Source organism: Glycine max, chromosome 13 (assembly GCF_000004515.6).
Source record: "Glycine max cultivar Williams 82 chromosome 13, Glycine_max_v4.0, whole genome shotgun sequence".
Classification (NCBI taxonomy): domain Eukaryota; kingdom Viridiplantae; phylum Streptophyta; class Magnoliopsida; order Fabales; family Fabaceae; genus Glycine; species Glycine max.
In genome coordinates, this window is record NC_038249.2 from 39,500,825 (window position 1) to 39,522,979 (window position 22,155).

Below are 22,155 nucleotides of genomic sequence, written 5' to 3' on the forward strand. Positions count from 1 at the left end.
CCATGGAGATTTCCTATAGACTATTCCTATTTCCAAAAGCTTCCATCCCCTATAACCCAATCATGCATGGCAAGTCAAGTGTTATGTAAATAGAAACTTACATGAGAAATGTAAGCTCTTAAAATTAAGAAAACCACATTCTCACAGTAAAATAAACCGGGCAAGATAGAGACAATAACAAATGGGTTTGGAGATGTAGAGGTGAGGGAAGAGAGCATGTAACATGACAAAGGTAAGTATGATTCACACCCTAACGAGTTAAAAATAGACAGATATCCATGCAAATTAGGCGGCCAAAAGAATTGACCATTTTTGCAACGGAGTTCATTTTAGTTTTACAACAGCTAATCTCCAGGACCAAATGTGATCAAATCTAAGCTAACCATTAACAAGTACATGTGCTAAAAAATTTAGCCATGTCCCAATGTACATCATGAGGAAGAAGGAGGGGATGAACTTATCCCCGATTCACCTTCCCCATTCTCATGCTTTACACTTAAGGATAAGGAAATGGGCTCCATATCAACATCCTCTTCTGCATCTACCCCAGAGTTACTAGGTGAAATCATGGACTCGTTTGCAGACACTGCCATTGAGGAACCACAATGATTCGCAGACGGAGAATCTTTGGAAGATTCCTCAGAGAAACTGGAAACTGAAACATTGGGAAAGTTGAGACGGGCACAGGAACCGTACATTGCCCTGGCCGCTTCATCATATGCAAGGGCAGCTCCAATGGCAGTGGGGAAAGTACCTAGCCAAAGCCTATTGCCTCTGTTTGGCTCTCGAATTTCAGCAACCCACTTTCCCCAAGTCCTTTGCCTGACACCTCGGTAGTTACACCGTGAGTTCTCTGGCCCCCCTTTACCTTTCATGCACCCCTTCTTCGATCCTTTGGCAGGAACTTTGCGAATTGGCTTATCTGCATCACTGCTGGAATCAATCTGGGCATTATATTCTTTCCATTTTGCCAGTATCTTAGCCAGGGACTTAGATCCATCCCCTTTGTTATGGGCCTTGGCTAACATCTGCGTGCAATTCAAGTTGAACTATGTAATTACCAACAAAATTTACAATGTTAACATTACAACATAACAACACTTAATCATACACCTGCCAAGAAAACAAGCCCTCAAGCTTTTGGGTGAGTATTTACCAAATTAATTTTGATTAAAATTGATTTTGAAGTGATGCAATTTATGTCTAGAAGTGTTTATTCTAAATGCAAGTTAGTAGTAAAACTCAGTATAATTTTGTTACCCAATGCAAAAACTACCTAAAGTTGTTTTAACTCAAAATCAATTCCTCTAAGTGGAACAAAACATGTGGACATTTACCTGATATTTCAACCTGCTTCTTGATAACCCAATGTGAACACAAACAAGTACACAATCAATTCAAAAGGTCACTCACTATAACCCAATTTGTTAGCCTAGCTACAGTGAGAGTGAAACACAGAACCACATTTATCATGTTAATAATTCAACAGCCCCTTCCATAACATGTCAATCTTGCCACCCCTCAAGAAATGTTTCTACTTTCTACTAACCCAACTCTACACTCACCAGTATAAACATTATGAAATTTTTTAAAACAATATCTAATGCAAATGCAAGCCAGTGATTAGTTGCCCTCCATAGTACCATTACAATTGGGAATAACAAAAACTATAAAAAAAAAATTAGATGGGTGAATTACAAGAGAGATAAAATTAACTAAAACAAAAACTCTTTCTTTGAAATCAAGTAGAGATGTGAAGAAGAACGAAAAGAGGGTGAAAGAGGTAAGAAACCTGAAAGGGTGTTGGAAAGTTGAAAGCTTTAGTAAGTATCTGTTGTGGGGCGCATCTCTGGTTGGGGAAGATGACGAAGAAAACAGAGATGAGCTCTTCCAACAAACACCGACAACTAATTAGGGTTCACCAGCCGCTTCACTCATCATTTTCGAGGATATACAAACAAACAAACAATGAAGTTAATAAAAAATGAAGCAAAAAAGATAAATAATAATATTACCTCCATCTCTTTTTTGATGTTATTTTTGAAGAAGGTTTCTATTTTTATTTACAGTTATTTTAAAATTTTAATTAAATGGTGATTTTTATTTTCAATTTAAAAAAAATAATAATTATTATTTTTTCAGTTAACAAAAACTATTTATGCAAGGATATAGGTGTATATATACAAAAAACTTAAGAGTATATCAATAAATTTAAAGTGAATTTTATTTCAAAATACTTAGAAGTTTATTTTATATAATATATAAATTTGTTCAATATATATTTTTTAAAAGAATTAAAATATTTAATAGATTATATAATTACACTTCAACTGATATTTCAAAACATTCTTTAATTAGAAAATACTAATAACTATAGTTCATTTCAATTTATCAAGCTATAGCCCATAAGAACTAACAGATCACAACAGTTGGATGTAACTTTAAGCAAATTAGCAAACAAAAAACAGTGTCTCGAACATAGTATAAAAAGTTGGACTCAAAAGCCAAACTTTGAAATTATTTTTCCAAAATTATTAATTTTGTTTACACAAAATCATATTTTGAAAACATAGCTAGTACTTCCTATATTTCTCTTTTAATTTTCAATTAGAATAAATTTATTTCTAATGACAAAATAACCACCTCATTTTGTTTTCTTTTTATTTCCTGTTGTTAGGATGTTGTAAAGAAAATAGTATTGTTTGTATAACAATTATAAGTTAACATATACCAATAAATTAATAAAAGGAACAAGTCAAATAAATACCACGTTTGTTAGGTGAGGAGTCCAAACCATGGTATTTTTTTAAGAAGAATGCTCAGTGGCTCAAGTAACGTGAACTATAAGAGATGTTTAGAGGACACTTTAATAAATAAATAAAAAATGAGCAAAGAACAAAGGAAGGAAAATGGGATAAAATATATTTGGTTGTTGTTTGAGTTTGCACACTTCCCTTTTATATGTGAGTTATATTAACTAATCCATCTTAATGACAGCTGAAGCCAACATTAAAACGGATAAGATCCATTGGGCACATCGACCTCACCTACAGTGCTAGTTAAAGGGCATGCCACGTTTGTCGAGCTGTACTTTACTGTTGAATCTCATTTATCCAAAAGCCCACGTTTAGAAAAATTTAAGGGTGTTCATGAGGCTATTCATTTGAGTTTTGGGAAAAATAAAATCTATTTTTAATTGGTTTCATTTCATTTACATTTTTAGATTTATTTTGAATTAACCTGAATCAAACCAAACTAATATTCAACAAGTTGGTTAGGTTTGAAACATATACTAAATTAGTCAAATATATTATGAGAAGATTCGAAAGTTAAAGTTGTGCTATCAATGCGATTAGGCGAAATCAACAATCGTTTGAGGAGGCAAGATGATCCAAAAATAAGGTCGTGTGAGTGTATATGTGTAACGTCCTTTTAGGGTCATGAAAAAAATAGAAATGAAAGTGTCAAAATAAATCTATGTGTAATCTTTATCAAATATAACTCAATAATAATAATAATAATAATAATAATAATAATAATAATAATAATAATACTTTAACTTTAACTTGATCGATCCGTCGGTAGAAGGATTTTTTAACCTAGGCAGTTTTGACTTTGATGTGATCTCAATTTTATACTATATATGAAGCGATTTTTTGTGAAAATTTAGAGGGCAAAATTATAATTTCAATTAAAATATGCACATGACCTCCTATTCATCACTGTGGGGCCTGAAAGAAAGAATTGGAATGTTTTAATTTTTTATCCAACAATTCAGCACCACCATTCCTTCTTCTCTTTTTCTTTCATGCCACTCTTCTTCTTCACTCCAACTATCGTCCCCTTAACTGCTCATTAGTCTTCACCTTCCAGCAAGTCATTCATCGCCTTCAGGTCTTTACAACAACCAAATTGCACTGCCCTCACTTTTCTCTTTTTCAAAAACACAGAAAAAAAAATTGTTTGTTTCTTTTATTTATCTTGGAAATTGTAGATAAATTGAACTTTCATTATAGAGGTTCATGAGTTAAGTTCTTAAATTTAAAAACTATTATCCATCAGATTTATTATTATACTTATTCAAAAGTTTTCAATGCTGTATGTTGAGGTCTAGAGAATCAACTTTCAAGAATTTCATTTTTTTTAAAATATTATTTTTTTAGTATTATTTGAGAGAAAAAAAAAAGATTTTTTATTTTTTTATTTTTTTGTAAATAAAATTTAGGAACCCAAATTAAATTTTACCACTAAAGTAAAAAATGATAAAAAAAATTTACATATTATATAATATTATAAGAACTAAAAAATAATCCAATAACTCAAAATAAATTCTTCAATAAAAGATCCTCTTAGATGTTACGCTCCTCCATTGTTTTTTCGATAGTTCATCAAATTAGGACCCTCAAATCATTTGACTCTAAAAGAAAGACTGTCAATTATGTCAAAACTGATTTATAATGGCCCATAATCATCCATTTCAATTGGATAATCCCATCATAGCCTTTCATGTCTTCTACAGCTAAAGGGGTTTTACATGCCTCACACAGGATGGCCCTTAATATGGTTAAGTGGATTATTATTGGATTTTTAATGAGGCAACACACCAATAGTAGTTAGCAGCATAGTTTTCACATCTTTAATGTCAAGTTGCAGATACCCTAGGTAATTATGAAGGCAGGTACTATCTTAGACCATAATCCGTCGCAATTAAGACTGAGGGTAAAATTAAGATGGGTCGATTTTTTAAAATTAATTTTAACTATAAATAATTTAAAAATGATGTAATTTATATTTAAATAATAGTAAAAATAAGTACAATCCATCTCTATTAATCTTGCCCAATCCGAGTTTGTTTTGATGGTTTATTTTAGAAATTACACATGATATATTTTAAAATTGATGGTCTATTAATCTTAGAAAATCTCACTAGTTTCTCTCTTGGTCCAAATTAAAAAACAAAAAGAATAAAATTGGATGGTACTAATGATTAAACAAGGAAATAAAAGAATTCACATAAAGCTAAGGCGAAATATGTTACAAGGTGAAACATGAAGCACATGTTATGTTAAACAAAAGTAGTTCGTTCTCTTCCTCTTCTCTTCTCCCTTTCAGTGGTGACGGTGGTGAACACACTCAGCAGGTATAACGGGGAACCTAGCAGTGTCGGCGCAATAATCATAAACCATATGGTTAGCCCTAACCCACATGAGCTGGTGGCTCTGGTGCAAGTTCAGTTCGGACAACGTTGGTTCGTCCCACCAATACTTCTTATCCTCGCTGCTGCTACAGTTCTTAGCACTATCTGCTGACGTCACCGGCACGGGGCACGCGCACGCGTCGATTTGGAAGTCCTTGTAGGTGGCAACGAAGGGTGCGTGGCTCCAATCTGTCTTCACACGACCACCCTGCGTGGCCCAATCGTCCGCGTTCCAGATAGAGCTGTACACGCCCATGGCTTGGTCCTTCGGGAAGGGAATGCCCTTGTGTTCCAGGTTCGTGTGCACCCTTATTGGCGTCTCATCCACCAGGAAACTGTTTACATTCAGATAGATATGCTTCCAATGTTACAATTTTTAACTACCATTTGTCGAATAAAAAATATATGTAAAAATGAAAATTGACGTCTCAATATGCGTAAGATTCCTTTTCCTTTTGAGTTTGTGTTTATAATTGAATGGGAACCGAAGGGGACACGATGAGGCCAAAGCCTATGATAGCACAAGCTCAACTGACAAAAGCATGCAATTGACAGCTTTTCGGGTTATGAAAGAGTCCAGGTTCAACTAACATTGCTTTTACTTACTTACAGTAAAATATAGTAATATAATGTTTAGGATAATGACTGCTTAATTAAGAGGGACTTACACAACTTGGCGCTGGTTCCAGAAGATGGAGTAGGTGTGGAAGTCCTTGGTGGGGTCGAACCAGAGGTTGAGTCTTTGCTCCCTGTTGCCAACGCCATTCACATACACGTTGGTTTGGACTGAGTAAGGTTCACCAGTGGTGTTGCCCAAAAACTCGAAATCAAATTCGTTGTGAGTTGGGCCGTCTGATGACATCTGCATCACAGTAATTTAAGATGCCATCAATTTAAGAGTGTAAAGTTGTAGGATAAAAGTTACACTAAAAATATTGGATCGTGGCTCAAATGTGCAGACAGGGACAGAGAGAGACAATAAATGCAAGAATCAAATGAAAGTAGGTAGCTGACACTAATGGCTCTGGTAATATTCAATTCATTGATGCAAATCTGGTTGTCTGCACTTGAGAAACGCTCAATGTATTGAGCTGAATATGTACACCGTAAATTATGTTCATTGTTAACTAAGCACTATAGCTAGTAAATAGTAATTATCATAAGCTCCGTACTAAAACAGCAAAAGAGCATCATGAGCAAATTTGTTCTTAAAAAAAAAAATATAAAATTTCCACTTACATAGAAAGCAGTGACAGTTCCAGCAGAGTCACCCTCCACAAGCTTGAGCTGGATGGTCACTTTCCCAAACATATATTTGCTCTTAGATCCAAATCCAGCACCTGCAGTGTTCAAAAAAAGGTCACATATTTAGCTGAAAAATAACACATTTTGCAGGGCTGTTAAATGGACTAACAAGAATCAGATCTAACAAAAAAAAAGTGCAAAATTAGACATAAAGGGCTATTAACAAATAACATTACTAAAAATGCTTCAAAGGTAAGAACATTATGCAAATGCCACAACCTTGTATCATGACAAGGCAGGAAAGTTAGAGATTTGGAATGATCAATTACCAGAATAGTTATCAAGTTTGAGTTTGAGAAGTTCTCCTTCATGGATGAAATGGTCCATAGCCCAACTGGGCTGGAAGAGTTCATCAAACTTGGCAGAGGCAGCCAACCCCACCAACAGCAAAAGTCCCACAAACACTCCCAACATCTTGGACATTGGAAACTAAGAGTTGCTATTAAAATGCACAAAGAGGAGAGAGAAAGAAAATAACAAAAATAGAGACAAATTATCTATGCAACAATAAGAACTGAACAGAGTGAAGTGAAGCTTCTACTTCTACTCCCCAATGCTTTCTCTGTGAGGGCTCACGAGAGAGGCCTGTAGGCGTTAGGTATTATTTATAGCCCCGTTCATTCGTTCCACGTAGAGAAGGTGTGTGCCATGTCACTAGCCACACCAGGGTTTCAAATTCCAAGGAATGAACGAACGAAAAAACATAGATTGATGCGAGATTAAAAAAATATAGCCGTTACTGTGGCAGTGATAGCTGGCAAAAGCTGTTCACAGAAAGTAGATACCGCAAGAATGATGGCAGATCTATGCCAATAGAATCTCGCCACGTGGGAGTAAGCCAGCTGGGGGTCTTAATTGAACAGTTGTCACGGGCTGTATGAGCATAACAATCTCGTGCTTTTTCCTTGTACCCGTTGGGTCCCCCATCCCTTCAAACATGGAGGGGTTCTAAGTTCTAACCAATTTTTTTTTATCACACACCAAAAACAAGTTTATATCATAAATTTGAACTTGAATTTTAGTTGTAAAGATTATTTTAACGAGTTATATCAATAAACTTGTTCACTGTAAATTCGATAAGATATATTTGTTAACTTTAACTTGATTAATTTTTCAGAATCAATGAGTCAATATAAATTTTTCTATCAAATAATTTTTTTTATTTCGCAAATTGTACTAAAATTTGTAACTCAAATGAATCAAGGAATGGTAGCAACGCTCCCTTACAAACTATTTTCAACATATTTTTATTATTAAAAATAAATATAATTTATTTACAATTATTTAATGTAAAAAAAATATATTAAATAATAATATACCAATAACATTCTTTGGTTCCATCATATGGGTGCTTTTAAAATTGGAGTGGGATATCTGCTTTTGTTGCCCGTTTTTGCCTTTGCTGACAGCATTTCCAGCTGGATAGTGGAAAGCACAATTATACGAAGGGACCAATTCATCTTTTTTATATTCACTCATCAATCCCCTCTTCGTGTTATTATGGTAGTACTATATCTTTGTCTTGAGATCTGTGCATTGTGTTTATTGGGAATCTACATTATGCTTAATATGCTGCGGTGAGGATATGCATTTGAAAAGAATTGTTTTTTTATATAAGGATAAAAAAGGATTTAATATTTTTTTCTTACAAATATAGTATTTGCTTCATATATAAAATGAAAAATATTTAAATAAATGCTAATAAGATATTCTTTTGAACATATTTTCTTTATGGGTTGAAATTTATACCAAATAAAAAAATTTGATGTTTCATTTCTCATTTAATCATTTTCTATCATGAATTTATAGTTCTTAATAAATTTTAGTGAATAATAGAGTAAATATTAAAAAAAATGTGTTCAAAATATGTTACTAATGTTTCTCAAATATTTTTAAAAAAAAATCTAAAAGAATATTTTAATTTTGTTAGTACACCAAAATGCATTCCTTTAACTTTCTCAATCATTTAATAAGTTTGCGTATTGCCTGGAGGAGGTAGAAAAAATATGCAAATAAGAGGATAATGCCTCTAGAATTTGATAAAGTGAACACGTACTTTTTAGGGTAACTCTTACCACTAGAGTTGGAAGGACCATTATTCTTATCTATAAAAATTAAGGTGGCATGTTGTTAATGTTGTGTTGGTCTCGTTTGGTAAGGGAAGAGTAGTAATTCTTTCAATTCCTCAAGGAAAACCAAAGATTTAAAATGTTAAGGAAAATGATATTAAAGGATAACACCTTCTTTAACAAGGAAATAATTCATCTCTCATTCGATCCTTAAAGGGTAGTGTTGACCTTTAGTAAGAGAAGGTTGTTTGACAATTACAAGGGGATGCTCCTGGAGTTTTTTTTTTTTTTTTCTTCTTATAAACGTTCCTTGAGATTGTGAGTCTAATTTTGTCAGATGACTGAAAAAAGAAAGGATAATTAAAGGGATAATATATCTTATTCTAAATTGTCATATTTTATTACAACTATGAACTGTAATGTCACTCCTCTAAAAAAATGAACTATAATGTCACGATTGATTAGCTTATATGATTTTTGTGTCCCAAGGGCATTCATGAAACCTTTCGTCTGATTAGTTTATTCTAATTGTTTTAGACGCAGAGTAAAGGTATAAAAGACTTTGGAAGAACATTCATAATCTATATTGCTTGTTTTAATATTTTTTGTTGAGACCTTTATTTTATGGAATTTGTTTACCTCTTGCTTTAGGATTTTTTGCTGGACATTTAGTATAAGGAAAGTTTTTGTTGTCTGAGAATCAAGATTTTGGAAATCATGAATTTTAAAATATGTTTGGTTGGTCAAAATTATTTCGATGGATATTTATATAAGTTTCATAATAATCAAAGAGTATGTGATTTTTTTTCAAAATTTTTAATTATTTACCACATCAAATAATTTAATAAAAGAATATTGTGATACTTTATTGTAGTAATTTCTTGAACTTAGTTAGATTTCACCTACCTATGAGAGCAATTTTGTAGCATACATGGCCAAAAAATATTCCCAAAAAATATTATTTTTTGGAAACGTTATTCTTCAAAAAGTAATTCAAATATGAGAAATAAAGTTTCCCACATTCCCAAAAAACTAAAAATAATTTAAGATTTGTGTTTCATTTTGAATTTTTGTAAAAATAATGTACATCTTGGATACCTTTAGAATAACATTTATGTTTTGGTTATAAAAATTTATGAAGTATTATTTTATATTTAATATGTTCCTCGTTTATACAAAAATAAGCACGAACAATTTTCATTATAAAATTATGAATGAAATTAAATAAAAAAAATAGATTTTTTTAACAATTTTCAATAAATTATAATTTATAATAAAAAATGTATTTTAAAAGACTATAAAGGTATTTTAATTACATTTAATTTGTGCATGTCTCTGGCTTTAGCTCTCGTATTCCATAACTATTAGTTATGTTTTAGTCATATAAAGTCGTGTCTAATGCACTTGTCGAAGTGAAATTAGTGTTTTGGCCGGCTAAAATGATTTATGAGTATGAAAACAATAAGAAGGAAACATTAAAGAATCGAGCAACAAAAAGGCACCAGCGAATGAAAGTCAGATTTTGAAGGTTGTGTGGTGCGCATTTGGAAAGAAAAGAACAACCGTATTTTTAATCAACAAGTTGTGGATTGAAAGCTTTTCGTCCAGGATATTATGTTTTTAGTTTGGTCTTGGTTGAACTCTTTATCACCTTGGTTTAAATTCTCATACTTACAGTGGTGCAGTAATATTCAAGCATGCTTGCTATGGTGCTTGGAGGAGGATAATGGATAAGATGAGTTGATTGTACATGGTGGGTATAAAAATTTGGGGTGCAGTGACTTTGTTTTGCAGTTTGCAGTGTTCGGTAGAAGGAGGATATGACTGAACTTTTATCATAATTCTCGGGTTAACTCATATTTACATATTTATGTTGTTAACATGCTGGATATTTGTATTTAGGTATCTTGGTACCATTCCTTATTAATATATTATACTTATTTGCTGATTTTTTTATAAAAAAAAGAAAAGAAAAAGTACCATCGAAGAACAAGAGCACCGTACCAAAACAAACCACTGCACTTTATTTTATTGTTTCCTTCTTTTTGTTTGGGAATGGAGACAAAGCCCACAAAGAATCGAGAACGATGCTCATAAAATTTGCTCCCTTCCTTATGGAGATATAATGGGCCTGTGCGTAGATCAAGGGACTCGGCCTGAACCAATTGGTCCCTGTAAATTTCTACTTGAACTAAATTTAATGTCTTGGTAATTAAATAAGCTAACTAAAAAGCTGGTTAGATTAATCTCTATTTTTTTACTGGAGATTAATCTCTAAATTAACGCTATGCAACTCTTTATTTTGTTTTTGAAGGAAACTCTTTATTTTACCTCTTACTCTTATCATTGAAACAGAATTATGTGTGAAAAACAATGTTCATTTACACAAAATAAAATTGTCACGTTCATGTTTTTTCTATTAATTTAATTAATTAATATATTTGACATTTAAATTTATGTTAAATGATCATTTGTATGTGATTTTTTTTTCTATTTATCTATTATTAGTATGAAGAGTTTAATTTTTACATCAAATTATAATTAAATGATAAATACATAGACTATTTTCTCAGTATGAAATCAGCATGATTATGTGGGCATCCATTCTTGTTAACAAAAATAATTACTAGATAATTGATTTATAATTTCTAAAAATATTATCAAATGTAAATTTTCTAAAATAAAAAATTATAAAAAAATTCTCAAGGAATATGTACTCTTCTATATATAAATTAAATTGTTTAACTAGTCTATTAATTTTATTAGCATATATTATGATGAATCGAGGAAGTCAAGCCATCACTAAAGACAAAAAAATTGAAAATTTATAAATTTGAATCAAATAACATGATTGATATCATTTTCATCTCGATAGTTGATAGAGGGAGTAAACAGCAATGTTTGAACATGTTCATCAACTGTAGGCATGTTTTGATCATCTCCATGTCGATAAATAACTTGAGAAGTTCTAGCCATGTTGAGAGAAGCCCTCATAACTGACAAAGGAAGATTGGTGGTCATGGTAAGACCATTTAGCTCTGGCCATAAGTTATCTATGAGTTGCCTTATAAGTTTCCTGGCAACATTTTCATCTGAAATATTATTTTGTTTCATGAGACATTGTATGCTACAAGCATTATCACCTCTTTCTTGCTCATCCTGAAAGTGAAACATCAACAACTTCTCATCCTAATGTCAATTTTCTTGTAATATTTCAGTAATTTAATTAATTTTTTTAGCTTAATTGTAACAAGCAGGATGTTTAGGAACCATAGTACCTTTATTATCAAGTAAATTAGATGTGAATCAATTACTAACTATAGAGAAAATAGTAGTGTATGTAAATGTATCAATATAAAGTGAGATACCCTTGAGGTTCCTAAGTCGTCCCAAAGCCTAAGAATTTTCCCAGAGCAAGAAAAAAGCCTTGGATATGGATTCATCATGAAAATGGTTTCTTTTGAGAGGTCATCCCCAATGAGGAAAGTTGCATGCACCAAGGCCAGGTATGATCCTGAAGAAATCACCCCATTATCCAAATATTGCTGAAAAGTTGGCACATGTTTGTTGTTGAACCAGTTGGCTTCTTTAAGATAAGCTTCAATTAAGTCTATCCACTGCACCAATTAAGCAACAATCTCTCGTTAATCTTTTACTCTTGCCCATGGTTTCATAAATGTTTTAATTTAAAAGGATAGCGATATTCATACTGTTATTTTCAAACAAGCAACTACAGTTAGGCTGTGGTCTTTCTGAATTTTGTATGCAATTTCATGGGTGGTGTTGTACAATGCCATATAACATATTTTCATATATTCAGGTAGTTGCTCCATCGCATCAAGATCCCACCTGTAAATATCAATACTATCAAGTTGGATTTTTAATTTGGCTACTTGAGTTTTAATTCAAAGAAATGTTAAATGCAAACCTTTTGATTGCCTTAGTAAAAAGAACAAGTTCATCTAATGTTCCGTAAGTGTCGAACACATCATCTATAACTTGTAAAACGCAGATGGCTTTTGCAAGTTCAATGCGGCAACTTGAATGACGAGGTTCTGGAAAAATCCCCAATGCCCATAAGAAACACTCTCTTGGTCCATCTCTTCCAAAACCAAGTCTTTCAATAAGTCCCAAGTCTTTCCACCACCTGATCAAAACAAAGAAACAATCTTATGTTGCACATTTAAAGCATTTGTTCCTTAATTTTCATGTGACAATAAATTGAAAACGGTAAGAATAAAATAGTGAAAAACATAATTTGCAAAATTAAGGGTATGCTTGATTTCCTTCTCATTTTTTAGTTAAAAAAAACTATTTTCTAAACCAATTCAACATTAATCCACATTAACCAATTTCTCATCTAAAATCTATTTTGTTCCAAAAATTATTTTCAAAACAAATGTTTTAAAAGCCAAAAACTAAACTAATTGGGAGATTTTTTCTCATTCTCTTATGTTATTTTGTAGTCTTAGCTCAAAATTGTGGGTCATTAGATGTGATGCTACATGTAATGAGACATGGCCTATGTCCGTTTTGCCTAAATATATTTATAAATTTAAAAACAAGTTTTGAGAATAGAAATCAAGCAAACCAAATAGTAGCTGACAATATATTTGGATGTAGATTAAACATATACCATTTATTGTATAATCTTCTAATTCCATCTTAATTCCCATTTTAACTCAAACTAACCACACCCTTGATCAAACTATTTGTCATTATGATTATGTGGAAAACAAAATTACCTCGAGATCTCTGCTAATTCTTTTTGGTGCATCGATTGAATCATGTCATAGTCTAGCCTTGCCAATTCTAGAAGAGCTGGTATTTGGTTGCTTGCTTGGCTATATTCTACCATGTAGTTTTTGGCTTCCAACCCAACCATTCTTTGGTGCCTTGGAAGCTTTAAGGCTTCAGCGACTATACTTCTTACTTTAGGGCTTAGGTGTGGGAGTGATTGACACAGATGAGCCCTTGAGTAGTCCATTGCTTGTTGTAGTACTTCTTCGCCTTTTGCACCTAAATATGATGCCTCATACAAACTTAACATGCCCCAAATGTCTCTGGTGACAGATTCCTTGAAATTCCCACTCTTGTCCAAAAATTTGTTGAAAACATCTTTAGTCAATCAACAAATACATAATCAAATTAGCATGTTTGGGTAACAACATTTAGGTAGATAGATACCGATATAAAGGCAAAATAAAAATATAATCCATGGAGAGAGGCTAGTGAATAATATTTTTATAATACATCTTTAATATTCAAACAACATCATTCATGGAAGTTTAAAAAATTGAATAGAATTGAATTCTCCCTTGTTTAAAATAAACACAAACAACTTAAACAAGTTTACTAAGCGCAACACAAATAATGGTGAATCATTCTACAATTATTTTAGCATGTAATTTTCTTTTTCCGTTGTAGCATTTGGAAGAAGAGAATAAGAGACAATTAAAATTCAATATAATGTCCAATTAAATGGCTAATAAATGTACCAGAACATGTAGGCCAACCATTATGCCTAAGCAAGCGGAATTGAAGAGCTGTGGCAAAAAGGTCTTCGGCAGTGTCCCAATCCCCTACCCTTCCAAGCTGTAAGTTGATTTCCTTTTCGAAATGGTGCTCAATTCCTAACTTTTGGATGGTGTCAATTATCTTCAATGTTCTCAATGGATCACTTGAGTTTAACAATGCCTCTTGGCCTTTTCTTATAACTTGATCCAAATCTTTCGTACCAAGATAAGTTTGACTAGGCACCTGCTAGCACCAACACGAGAAAATCAAATGAAGGAAAAATAGTGAAAATTATGAAAGTGTAGTCACTTTATTGTGTTACACTGTTACTGATGTTTTTTTGTCAATTATGAAAGTGTAGTCACTTTATCGTCTTTACTCGTTCCAAGCGTTTATCCAAAAACATGAAAGGATGAACCACATTTTAACCTGACATTCCCTGTAGTATTACAATGACTTTGACTTTTCAAGGGGCAACTGTAGGCTTGGAAATTAATAGCGTATATAGTTCCACGTTTACTTTGTTTCAACGTGATTCCAGCGTGTCGTGTTTTCTTTATTTAGAAAGAACTGTTTTTTTTTTTCCTTCTTTATTTGTTACTCCCATCTTTTCATTTTATGTGCCATTTTAAAATATTTATCTATCCGAAATTATTTATGTTTTTAATAATACATTTATTCAGTATAAGAATTAAATGCACTAATAAATATATAATTAATCATTTATATAATAAAATATATTTTAATCAAATGAAATTCTTTATCATGAAAGTTGATTGATAAAATTAATTATTCTTTTTTTAATAGTGGCTGCAATTATTTTTATGGGAGACAATTTTACTTAAGTTGTGGAAGATCACACATAATTTAAAAATCATCTATAATTCAATTATATAAAAAAATGACAGCATATCTAAATCATCTATAACAATATTATCAATATATAAGGAGAATACATTCCTTTAATTTTCACATTTTATTAAATTATTTTATCTTTTACTTGCTTTCATAATTACTCACTACTTCGTTACACTTTCTCCCATACGGTTTCCAATAAAAAAGATTTTTGTTTAATTTCTTAAAATACTAGTTAACATGACCATTATCTCTATAAAAAAAAATAGTTAACAAGACCATTGGTATGGAAACACGTTTCCCTACTACATTATAGACGATATTCTTTCTAGTTCTTTCATTTTATTTTATAAAAAATATAAAGAAAAGATGTTTCCTGTTAGGAAGAAGATGCAGTAGTAGGCCAAGAAGAGCACCATGCTGATTCATCTTAGGAAGAACACTGTCATAGTAGTTAGTTACAACCATATAGAGGTTGTTAGGTCCACTACCTTGTTACTGGTTTGTTAAATAATTTGTTAGGAATGTAATATGAAGGCAGTGTATAAAAGGAAAGTTGAGGAATGAATATTGCAGAGAAGAATTCATATTAGTAGCTTGTAAGGAGGTTTTGGTCCTCGAAACCAAGTAGTTCAGTCTTTCTCTCCTACCTCTGCTAATAACAATTGGTTCGACCTGTCGCTCTTCAATGATGTACGCCAAACTTTTTGCCGCCTGCGTGGACTGCCTCGGGGCCGCCAAGGCCAAACTCGCTGCAGCCCAAGCTTCCATGGATTCCAAACTTGATGCCATTCTCCTGAAATTGAATACCATGATACCCAGACAACCCTCTCCATCTTCTTCCTTTGCGAAGTCACCACCCCTAGTCGGCACCATGCCGCCTCTACTTCCTAAGGTAACTAGCCAACTTTTCCCATCTTCTTCCTTTACAAAGCCACCACCAACAGCAGCAACCACGTCGCCTCCACCAACAGCAGAAATCACGTCGCCTCCCTTTCCCATGGCAGCTTCCCACCTTCCCGTTAACTCCAAACACCATGCACTCTCCTCTGACCCCCTTTGGGCCGCCAGTCACCAGTCCCGCACAGAGCCCCCCAACCGCTGCATCCTTCCCTTCAACATCCGCTTCTCCCTTTTTGTTGTGTGTGTCGTCACAATCAGGGACACAAATCTCCACCAACCCTTCCTCCTCCTCCTCCTCCTTCTCCTCTTCGCCATTCTCGTCACTCTCAAATGGCTCTGTCTTCGCAACAATCTTCAAGCACTAATTTCTACACCCACTTTCATTTGGGATCTAGGTTCTGTTTTCTGCACTCAACACCTTAAGGCAAGGTGTTTTTGATGGGTTAGGGAATGTTAGGAAGAAAATACAGCAGTAGGCCAAGAGGAGCACCACGCTGGTTCAGCTTAGAAAAAACACTACCATAATAGTTAGTTACAACCATATAGAGGTTGTTAGGTTCACTACTAGTTTGTTACTGGTTTGCTAAATAATTTGTTAGGAATGTAATATGAAGACAGTATATAAAAGGAAAGTTGAGGAATGAATAAAATAGAGAAGAATTCAGATTAGTAACTTGTAAGGAGGTTTTAATCCTCGAAACTAAATAGTTTAGTCTTTCTCCCCTACCCATGCTAATAACATTTTCCTACTACATTATAGTTTCATTTCTTAATGTTGCCACACAACTAAGTTTTGAAGATCTTCACAAGGTTTGTTTAACGGAATAAACACATCACTATCCAAAACAACATTTCATGCATGCTTTAGAAGGAGAAAATATTGTAAAAATAGTACCTTGTCACTAAAAGCAACGGACTTGATGGATAATTTATTTGGCACCATTCCTATTTTTGATGATTGCAACGATAAGTTCCATGGTTGATAAATGGATGGCCTTGAATTGTTACTAGCAAGTGAGCTTGTAAACGATGAAACTCTAAGTTTTGTAAATGCCATTGCATTTAAAGACATTGGCGCGTCAACTTTGGGTATGTTGCTGCTATAAAGGACTAGGTGTCCCGATAGAATGATAGAACCAAATGGCTTTGTGGCACTATATAGAAGAGACTGCTTTCAGCTCCTCTCGCCAGTCCCCACTCCTCGAGAAAAAAATGTCCTGCCACATGTGGCTAAAAATTAGTTGGATAAAAAAAATTGAATTGAATTAGTGTTAAACTATTTTAATCAATTAAATTTTATATTCAAATAGTTAAACCGGTTTAGAATATTGAAAATCAAATTATTTTTAAAAAATTGATTCTAAATCAAATTAATTTTTAATTAATTTTAAACTTATTTTAAGAATGTGGTCAATTTTTAAAAATATTTAACTAAAAATCAGTTCAATTAATTTAATTGATTAAAAAAAACAGTATTTTTTTTCTTAAACTAATTTGCAAAAAAAATCAATTTAATTACATTATGATTCTATCCGAATCTAGTTGAATCGGAACAGTTTTTTTTTTTCACGCCCCTAATCTATCACGTACTGTCCATTATTGCAACCTGCCAATGTGACGTGTCGCTTTTCATTTAACAAACGTGCTTCATGATAAATTCATGGGAAGAGGAAGATCCGAGTGGTGATTAAAGTTATAAATTAAACTAATTAATGTTTAAATTTAATAAAAAAATAATAATAAAAGTATATCATTAGCAATTTTGATAAAAACTCATTTTGTAAAATATAATTTTAATGAGTAAATATACAAATATTATTAGTTAAAGACATAGCGAATGTTTGGATTAAAATTAATTGAGAGAACTCAAAAGTACTTTTATTTCCCGAGCAACAACTTTTTCTTCTTATTTTATGCTTTGAAAGTTGAAAGGTGCATTTTTATATTAAAATTGGTAAACATATTTTTGTAACTTTAAACCAAATATACCTAGTCGGTGAAACAAATTTGCAGTCATTCACTACTACTTCAAAATTAATATTTCATTTTATGTTTTGCACCATGCATGTTCTTTATTTTAAAATCAAATTAAAAAAGTGTGTAGTTAAAAGTAATATTCTTTTCTAAAATTGAAATAAAAACTACAAATGTTTTTAAGAAAACAGTAATCTAGTTTTAAACACTAGAGGCAAAAAAATGTATTTCTCAATTTTTATTTATAAATTTCTTTATTTTGTAATTGTAAAAATCTTATTGATAAAAAAAAATATAATGAACAACTTTTTTTTACATTATTTATACTAATGCTTTCATGAGTGTGTATGTATGTAGGGATGGAGGCAGAAATAAATATTAGGAGTGTCATTTCAAAAGTTTAAATATATTTAATTAACAAATGTATAAATATTAATTTTAAACAAAATACCAATAATGTGTTTTCCAAAACAATTCAATGACATATAATAGGAATATATTCACGCAGAAGGAAAACTAAACATTTAAAAAATCTATTACAAATGTCAATAGTGTATCTAGACTATACACTTATCAATATGTTAAAGCATGTTGGAGCATCATAATGGCAATAAAATCAAGATAAAGGAGAAAATAATGATAGAAGAAAGTATATTTGTTAGTATGTCTCAAAATTTAAATTATTAATATTTTATATAAAGTTCATAATTAAGCTTGTCTTGTTGATAGAGATTAATAAATAATTTTAAATTCTCAAAAAAAATTATAATCAAATCAATATAATGAAAGACTAATAACATCTTTTGATCGTAAATGCAATATTTTATAAACTTTAGAATAAAATAAAAGATTATGAAAGCAAAATTTATTAAAGCAAATGATACGAAATAAGAAATATGTTTTTTAAAAATTAATGTAATTATCATTGCAACAAAATTATAAAAAGTAACATTTAAATATAATTATTTCTAGAATTCAATTTTTAAAAATAATCATGTAAATTTTAACATGTTATTTTTATTAAAAAAATAAAACTAAGAAAAAGTTAAGGGGGGCGAGCTGGCACCCGAGCCCACAAGCATTTATACTCCGTCCTTGCGTGTGTGACAGAATTTGTGTGGTATTAGAGGAAGACAAGTTCTGTACTGCCATTGCAGACGTGGACGACTCTGGTGTTGTACTCAAAGAACTGGCTAGTGTGGCTAGCATGGTAGACACAGCGTTGTCGTTGAAATTACAACTATTTTCTTCTTTAGGAAGGATAAAAGATTGATATGAGAGATAAAACATTTCTTATTAATATTTAATGAAATAATATGCTCAAGATCTGAATTAAAAGTTAATAGATTTATTTTTCTTATCATTTGTCTGAAATATTTATTAATTTTATTAATATTTGATTTATTTTAAAAATTCTGAGTGACCTTTAGCAAGTTTTTTTTCTTTAAATTATTTTTCATCCATAAACTTAAATTTAAAATCTTGTTTAGAATAATTAAATTTATTTAGTATGACTTCTGTTAAACAACTCACAAGTGCATCAAAATATGATTCAAGACCATGCATGTACAAAATATTTAAACCCTTCACTAGTTGACCCATCTAATATTCTAATATATTAAAACTGGTACTAGTTTTTTTTATTTATAATTTTCTATATTCATGATCTTAGTCATAAAAGAGATTTAAGTGTTTGATATAAAATAATTTGATGCTGATGGTAGTAAAAAAAGAGAAAAAAAAAGAAGATGATTTTGTAAATTTTGGAATGAAAGAGACATATTCTAATTTTATAAAGAATTTATACAACTTTTTGAGTCAAGTTGATTTGGATCTTTGAAAGAAAAAAATTAACTGAATCTGAATTTGAATTTGAAAAATAGAAGTTTTTAGGTGAAAATAAAGAATGACAATTAGGTGTACAAATTATTACTATTTGAACCAATTTATACTATATAATTTTTTTCAACTGCTGTAGTTTGCATTTTTTTTTATACCATTTACGTTTTTTTGCCCAATTTTTATTTTACCGTGTACACAACACAACAGTAACGGCTTTCATTATACTTTTGTCCTTCCTCTAATGCTCAACTTCATGGTAGATTTGTATGGGACCTTGGATCCATTTGAAAAAAAATTAATTAAGCTTAATTTGGAAAATAAAGAGATGAAAAATGAAAATGATAATTGGATATACAAATTATTACTGTTTGAATCAATTTATATTATACAATTTTTTTCCCAACTGTTATAGTGTTTATTTTCATTTTTTTTACCATATACGTTTTCTTCCTCGATCCAATTATTCGATTACCGTATACACAACACAACAATAACGATCATAACTATGTAGACAGTGTGACAACTTTCCCTTTGTCCTTCCTCCAATGACGCTTCTGTACTTCGTTTGACCTATGATACTTTCTATTTTCTAACACTTCGTCTAACCTTTCCTTTTTCACATTCTTATTACTATTTTTTATTTGTCTTCAGTTTTTGCCCAACAGTGATAAAGCCATAAAGACCATTCAGTCATTCTAGAGGATTTTTATCCAGTGCACAATAGCGTCGATTTTTATCCAGTACGAAAATAGTTATGCTTTATTATTTATGTCAATTCTGCATACTGTATGGCAAACACGTGTACGAGTACTGCTTTTCTTCACAGATAGACTCTGACTCTGAAGTAATTGTCATATTCAAGGCAACCCTTCGGTGGACCACTAATTTAATGGTCCCATGTGATAAATATCCATTATAGGAGGGATTGTCTGTAAACAGGGACCATGCATCAGGGACGGTTCGAGACTAAAATAAGAGGCCATCAACCACAACAAAATTTATTTAATAGTTTTATTTTATTAATTTTTGTATAAAATATTTATAATGTGAAGTTTTAATATGTTAAATATTTACATTAATTATCTATCAAAATATAAAACATTTATCTTATGTATCATGAAAATAAAAAATTAATAATTGAGTTTACATTAATTTTTTAACAATTTTCTTTTCAATTTATACTAGTAAATACTCAATAAATATTTCATCTTTAATCTTATTATAAAGTATAGTATTTGTTACTAAACATTAAATATCATATTTAAAAATTCTTTTTTTTTTGTGATGTTGGTATCTTTTAGCTTTTGTCTTTTGTAATTCATTACTACAATGATTGATATTGTATGTATAACCATCTATAATTGATCTAATAACACTTATTTTTGTATGATAAATGAAAAACAATAATTCTTTCAATGGTAAAAAATAGAGTTTCACAATTAGATATTAAGAAAGAAAAAAATAATTATATAATAACTAAAATTTGTTGAGATATAATATTGAAATAAGATTTTTATTAATTTTATAATCTAAAAAGAAGTTAAGAGATACAAAAACTAATTGTATAATAAAAATATAATATTTAATTTCAAATCAGAATTTTGACTACCAAAAGAGTTTAATTGAGACGATTAAACAAGATAAAGATGAGTGACTATTATAAACTTTTTTGATATCATTTTCTATTTGTACTAATAAAAAAATCAAATTTTTATTGAATAAAAAATATTTTTTATAATAAATAAATAATAACATAGGTCTACCCTAGATACAGATTAGAGTCTATGGAGACAATTGCTCTCACAATATTTTTTTTTCTTATATGTATTTAATAAAAAATATCTTACCCCATAAAAAATAGGTATTATCCTCATAAATATTTTTTTAAAATGATTGTAAAAAATCATAATTAAGAGATAATAAATTGATATTAATTTATCATTTTAACTTTCTTATTTTTAGTGTTTTGCTTTTGTATATAATAGTAAACACATATATAAAGTTGTGAGAAATACACTATGAATTATAATTTGTAAAAGATTATAAGTAATTTGAAGTTTTTATCATAAAATTATATATTTAGTAAAAGTTTATAATATTTTTCTTATGTAACATATTATTACCCTGCCACTGATAAAAAAACATTATTTTTCCTCCATTTAATAAATTTTCTGAATCCGTCTCGACAAACATTTTATTTTTGTGCATGGAATATTTAGTTAACGGGGAAAACCCGTAGTTAAGAAAAGTTATAGTGTTAGTGAATGAAAGACAAGGTTGTGGAAGGTGCAAGAAATTGGAATGATCTCGTGCGAGCAACGCGCCCCATCGACGACCCTCAACTCCGTCACTGCCTTCCACCGTAATCCCCCTTCGGAGGTAAAAAGAAAACCCAAGATGACACTTAGAATAAATAAATGGATACTTTATATGAAAAAATTTAATTTATAAAATTTAAATATTTTATTATATTATTTTTTCATAATGTTAAAC

At 30.9% G+C, this 22,155-nt stretch overlaps 3 protein-coding genes across 3 annotated transcripts; all 3 read right to left on the minus strand.

The window, feature by feature from the left end:
- Window positions 1-225: 225 nt before the first annotated feature.
- On the minus strand, window positions 226-1,973 carry DREB (dehydration-responsive element-binding protein). The gene is made up of 2 exons (NM_001248537.3): window positions 1,793-1,973; window positions 226-1,028 (listed from the first exon to the last, which is right to left on the minus strand). The coding sequence occupies exon 2, from the start codon at window positions 1,026-1,028 to the stop codon at window positions 432-434; it is 597 nt and encodes a 198-aa protein (NP_001235466.1). The 5' UTR covers window positions 1,793-1,973; the 3' UTR covers window positions 226-431.
- A 3,014-nt stretch (window positions 1,974-4,987) lies between these two features.
- LOC100801567 (xyloglucan endotransglucosylase/hydrolase protein 9) lies at window positions 4,988-7,200 on the minus strand. The gene is made up of 4 exons (XM_003543324.5): window positions 6,772-7,200; window positions 6,437-6,537; window positions 5,866-6,059; window positions 4,988-5,532 (listed from the first exon to the last, which is right to left on the minus strand). Exons 1-4 carry the CDS (start codon window positions 6,923-6,925, stop codon window positions 5,109-5,111), a joined length of 873 nt encoding a protein of 290 aa, XP_003543372.1. The 5' UTR covers window positions 6,926-7,200; the 3' UTR covers window positions 4,988-5,108.
- Window positions 7,201-11,374: 4,174 nt separating this feature from the next.
- Window positions 11,375-17,090, minus strand: TPS20 (terpene synthase 20). Its single transcript, XM_006594809.3, has 7 exons — window positions 16,742-17,090; window positions 14,070-14,331; window positions 13,317-13,689; window positions 12,500-12,718; window positions 12,282-12,420; window positions 11,940-12,188; window positions 11,375-11,730 (listed from the first exon to the last, which is right to left on the minus strand). The coding sequence occupies exons 1-7, from the start codon at window positions 16,916-16,918 to the stop codon at window positions 11,410-11,412; spliced, it is 1,740 nt and encodes a 579-aa protein (XP_006594872.1). The 5' UTR covers window positions 16,919-17,090; the 3' UTR covers window positions 11,375-11,409.
- Between the last annotated feature and the right edge of the window lie 5,065 nt (window positions 17,091-22,155).

What these genes read in the sequence shown, in the direction of transcription:
- TPS20 (XM_006594809.3), bottom strand. Translation starts at nt 16,918, where the DNA reads ATGTCTTTAAATGCAATGGCATTTACAAAACTTAGAGTTTCATCGTTT. An exon ending in CCGTTGCTTTTAGTGACAAG is followed by an intron (nt 14,332 to 16,741) that starts GTACTATTTTTA and finishes TGGTGCTAGCAG; the next exon opens with GTGCCTAGTCAAACTTATCT. An exon ending in TGGTTGGCCTACATGTTCTG is followed by an intron (nt 13,690 to 14,069) that starts GTACATTTATTA and finishes GATTGACTAAAG; the next exon opens with ATGTTTTCAACAAATTTTTG.
- LOC100801567 (XM_003543324.5), bottom strand. Translation starts at nt 6,925, where the DNA reads ATGTCCAAGATGTTGGGAGTGTTTGTGGGACTTTTGCTGTTGGTGGGG. An exon ending in CAAACTTGATAACTATTCTG is followed by an intron (nt 6,538 to 6,771) that starts GTAATTGATCAT and finishes TGAACACTGCAG; the next exon opens with GTGCTGGATTTGGATCTAAG. An exon ending in TGGAACCAGCGCCAAGTTGT is followed by an intron (nt 5,533 to 5,865) that starts GTAAGTCCCTCT and finishes GAATGTAAACAG; the next exon opens with TTTCCTGGTGGATGAGACGC.
- DREB (NM_001248537.3), bottom strand. Translation starts at nt 1,028, where the DNA reads ATGTTAGCCAAGGCCCATAACAAAGGGGATGGATCTAAGTCCCTGGCT.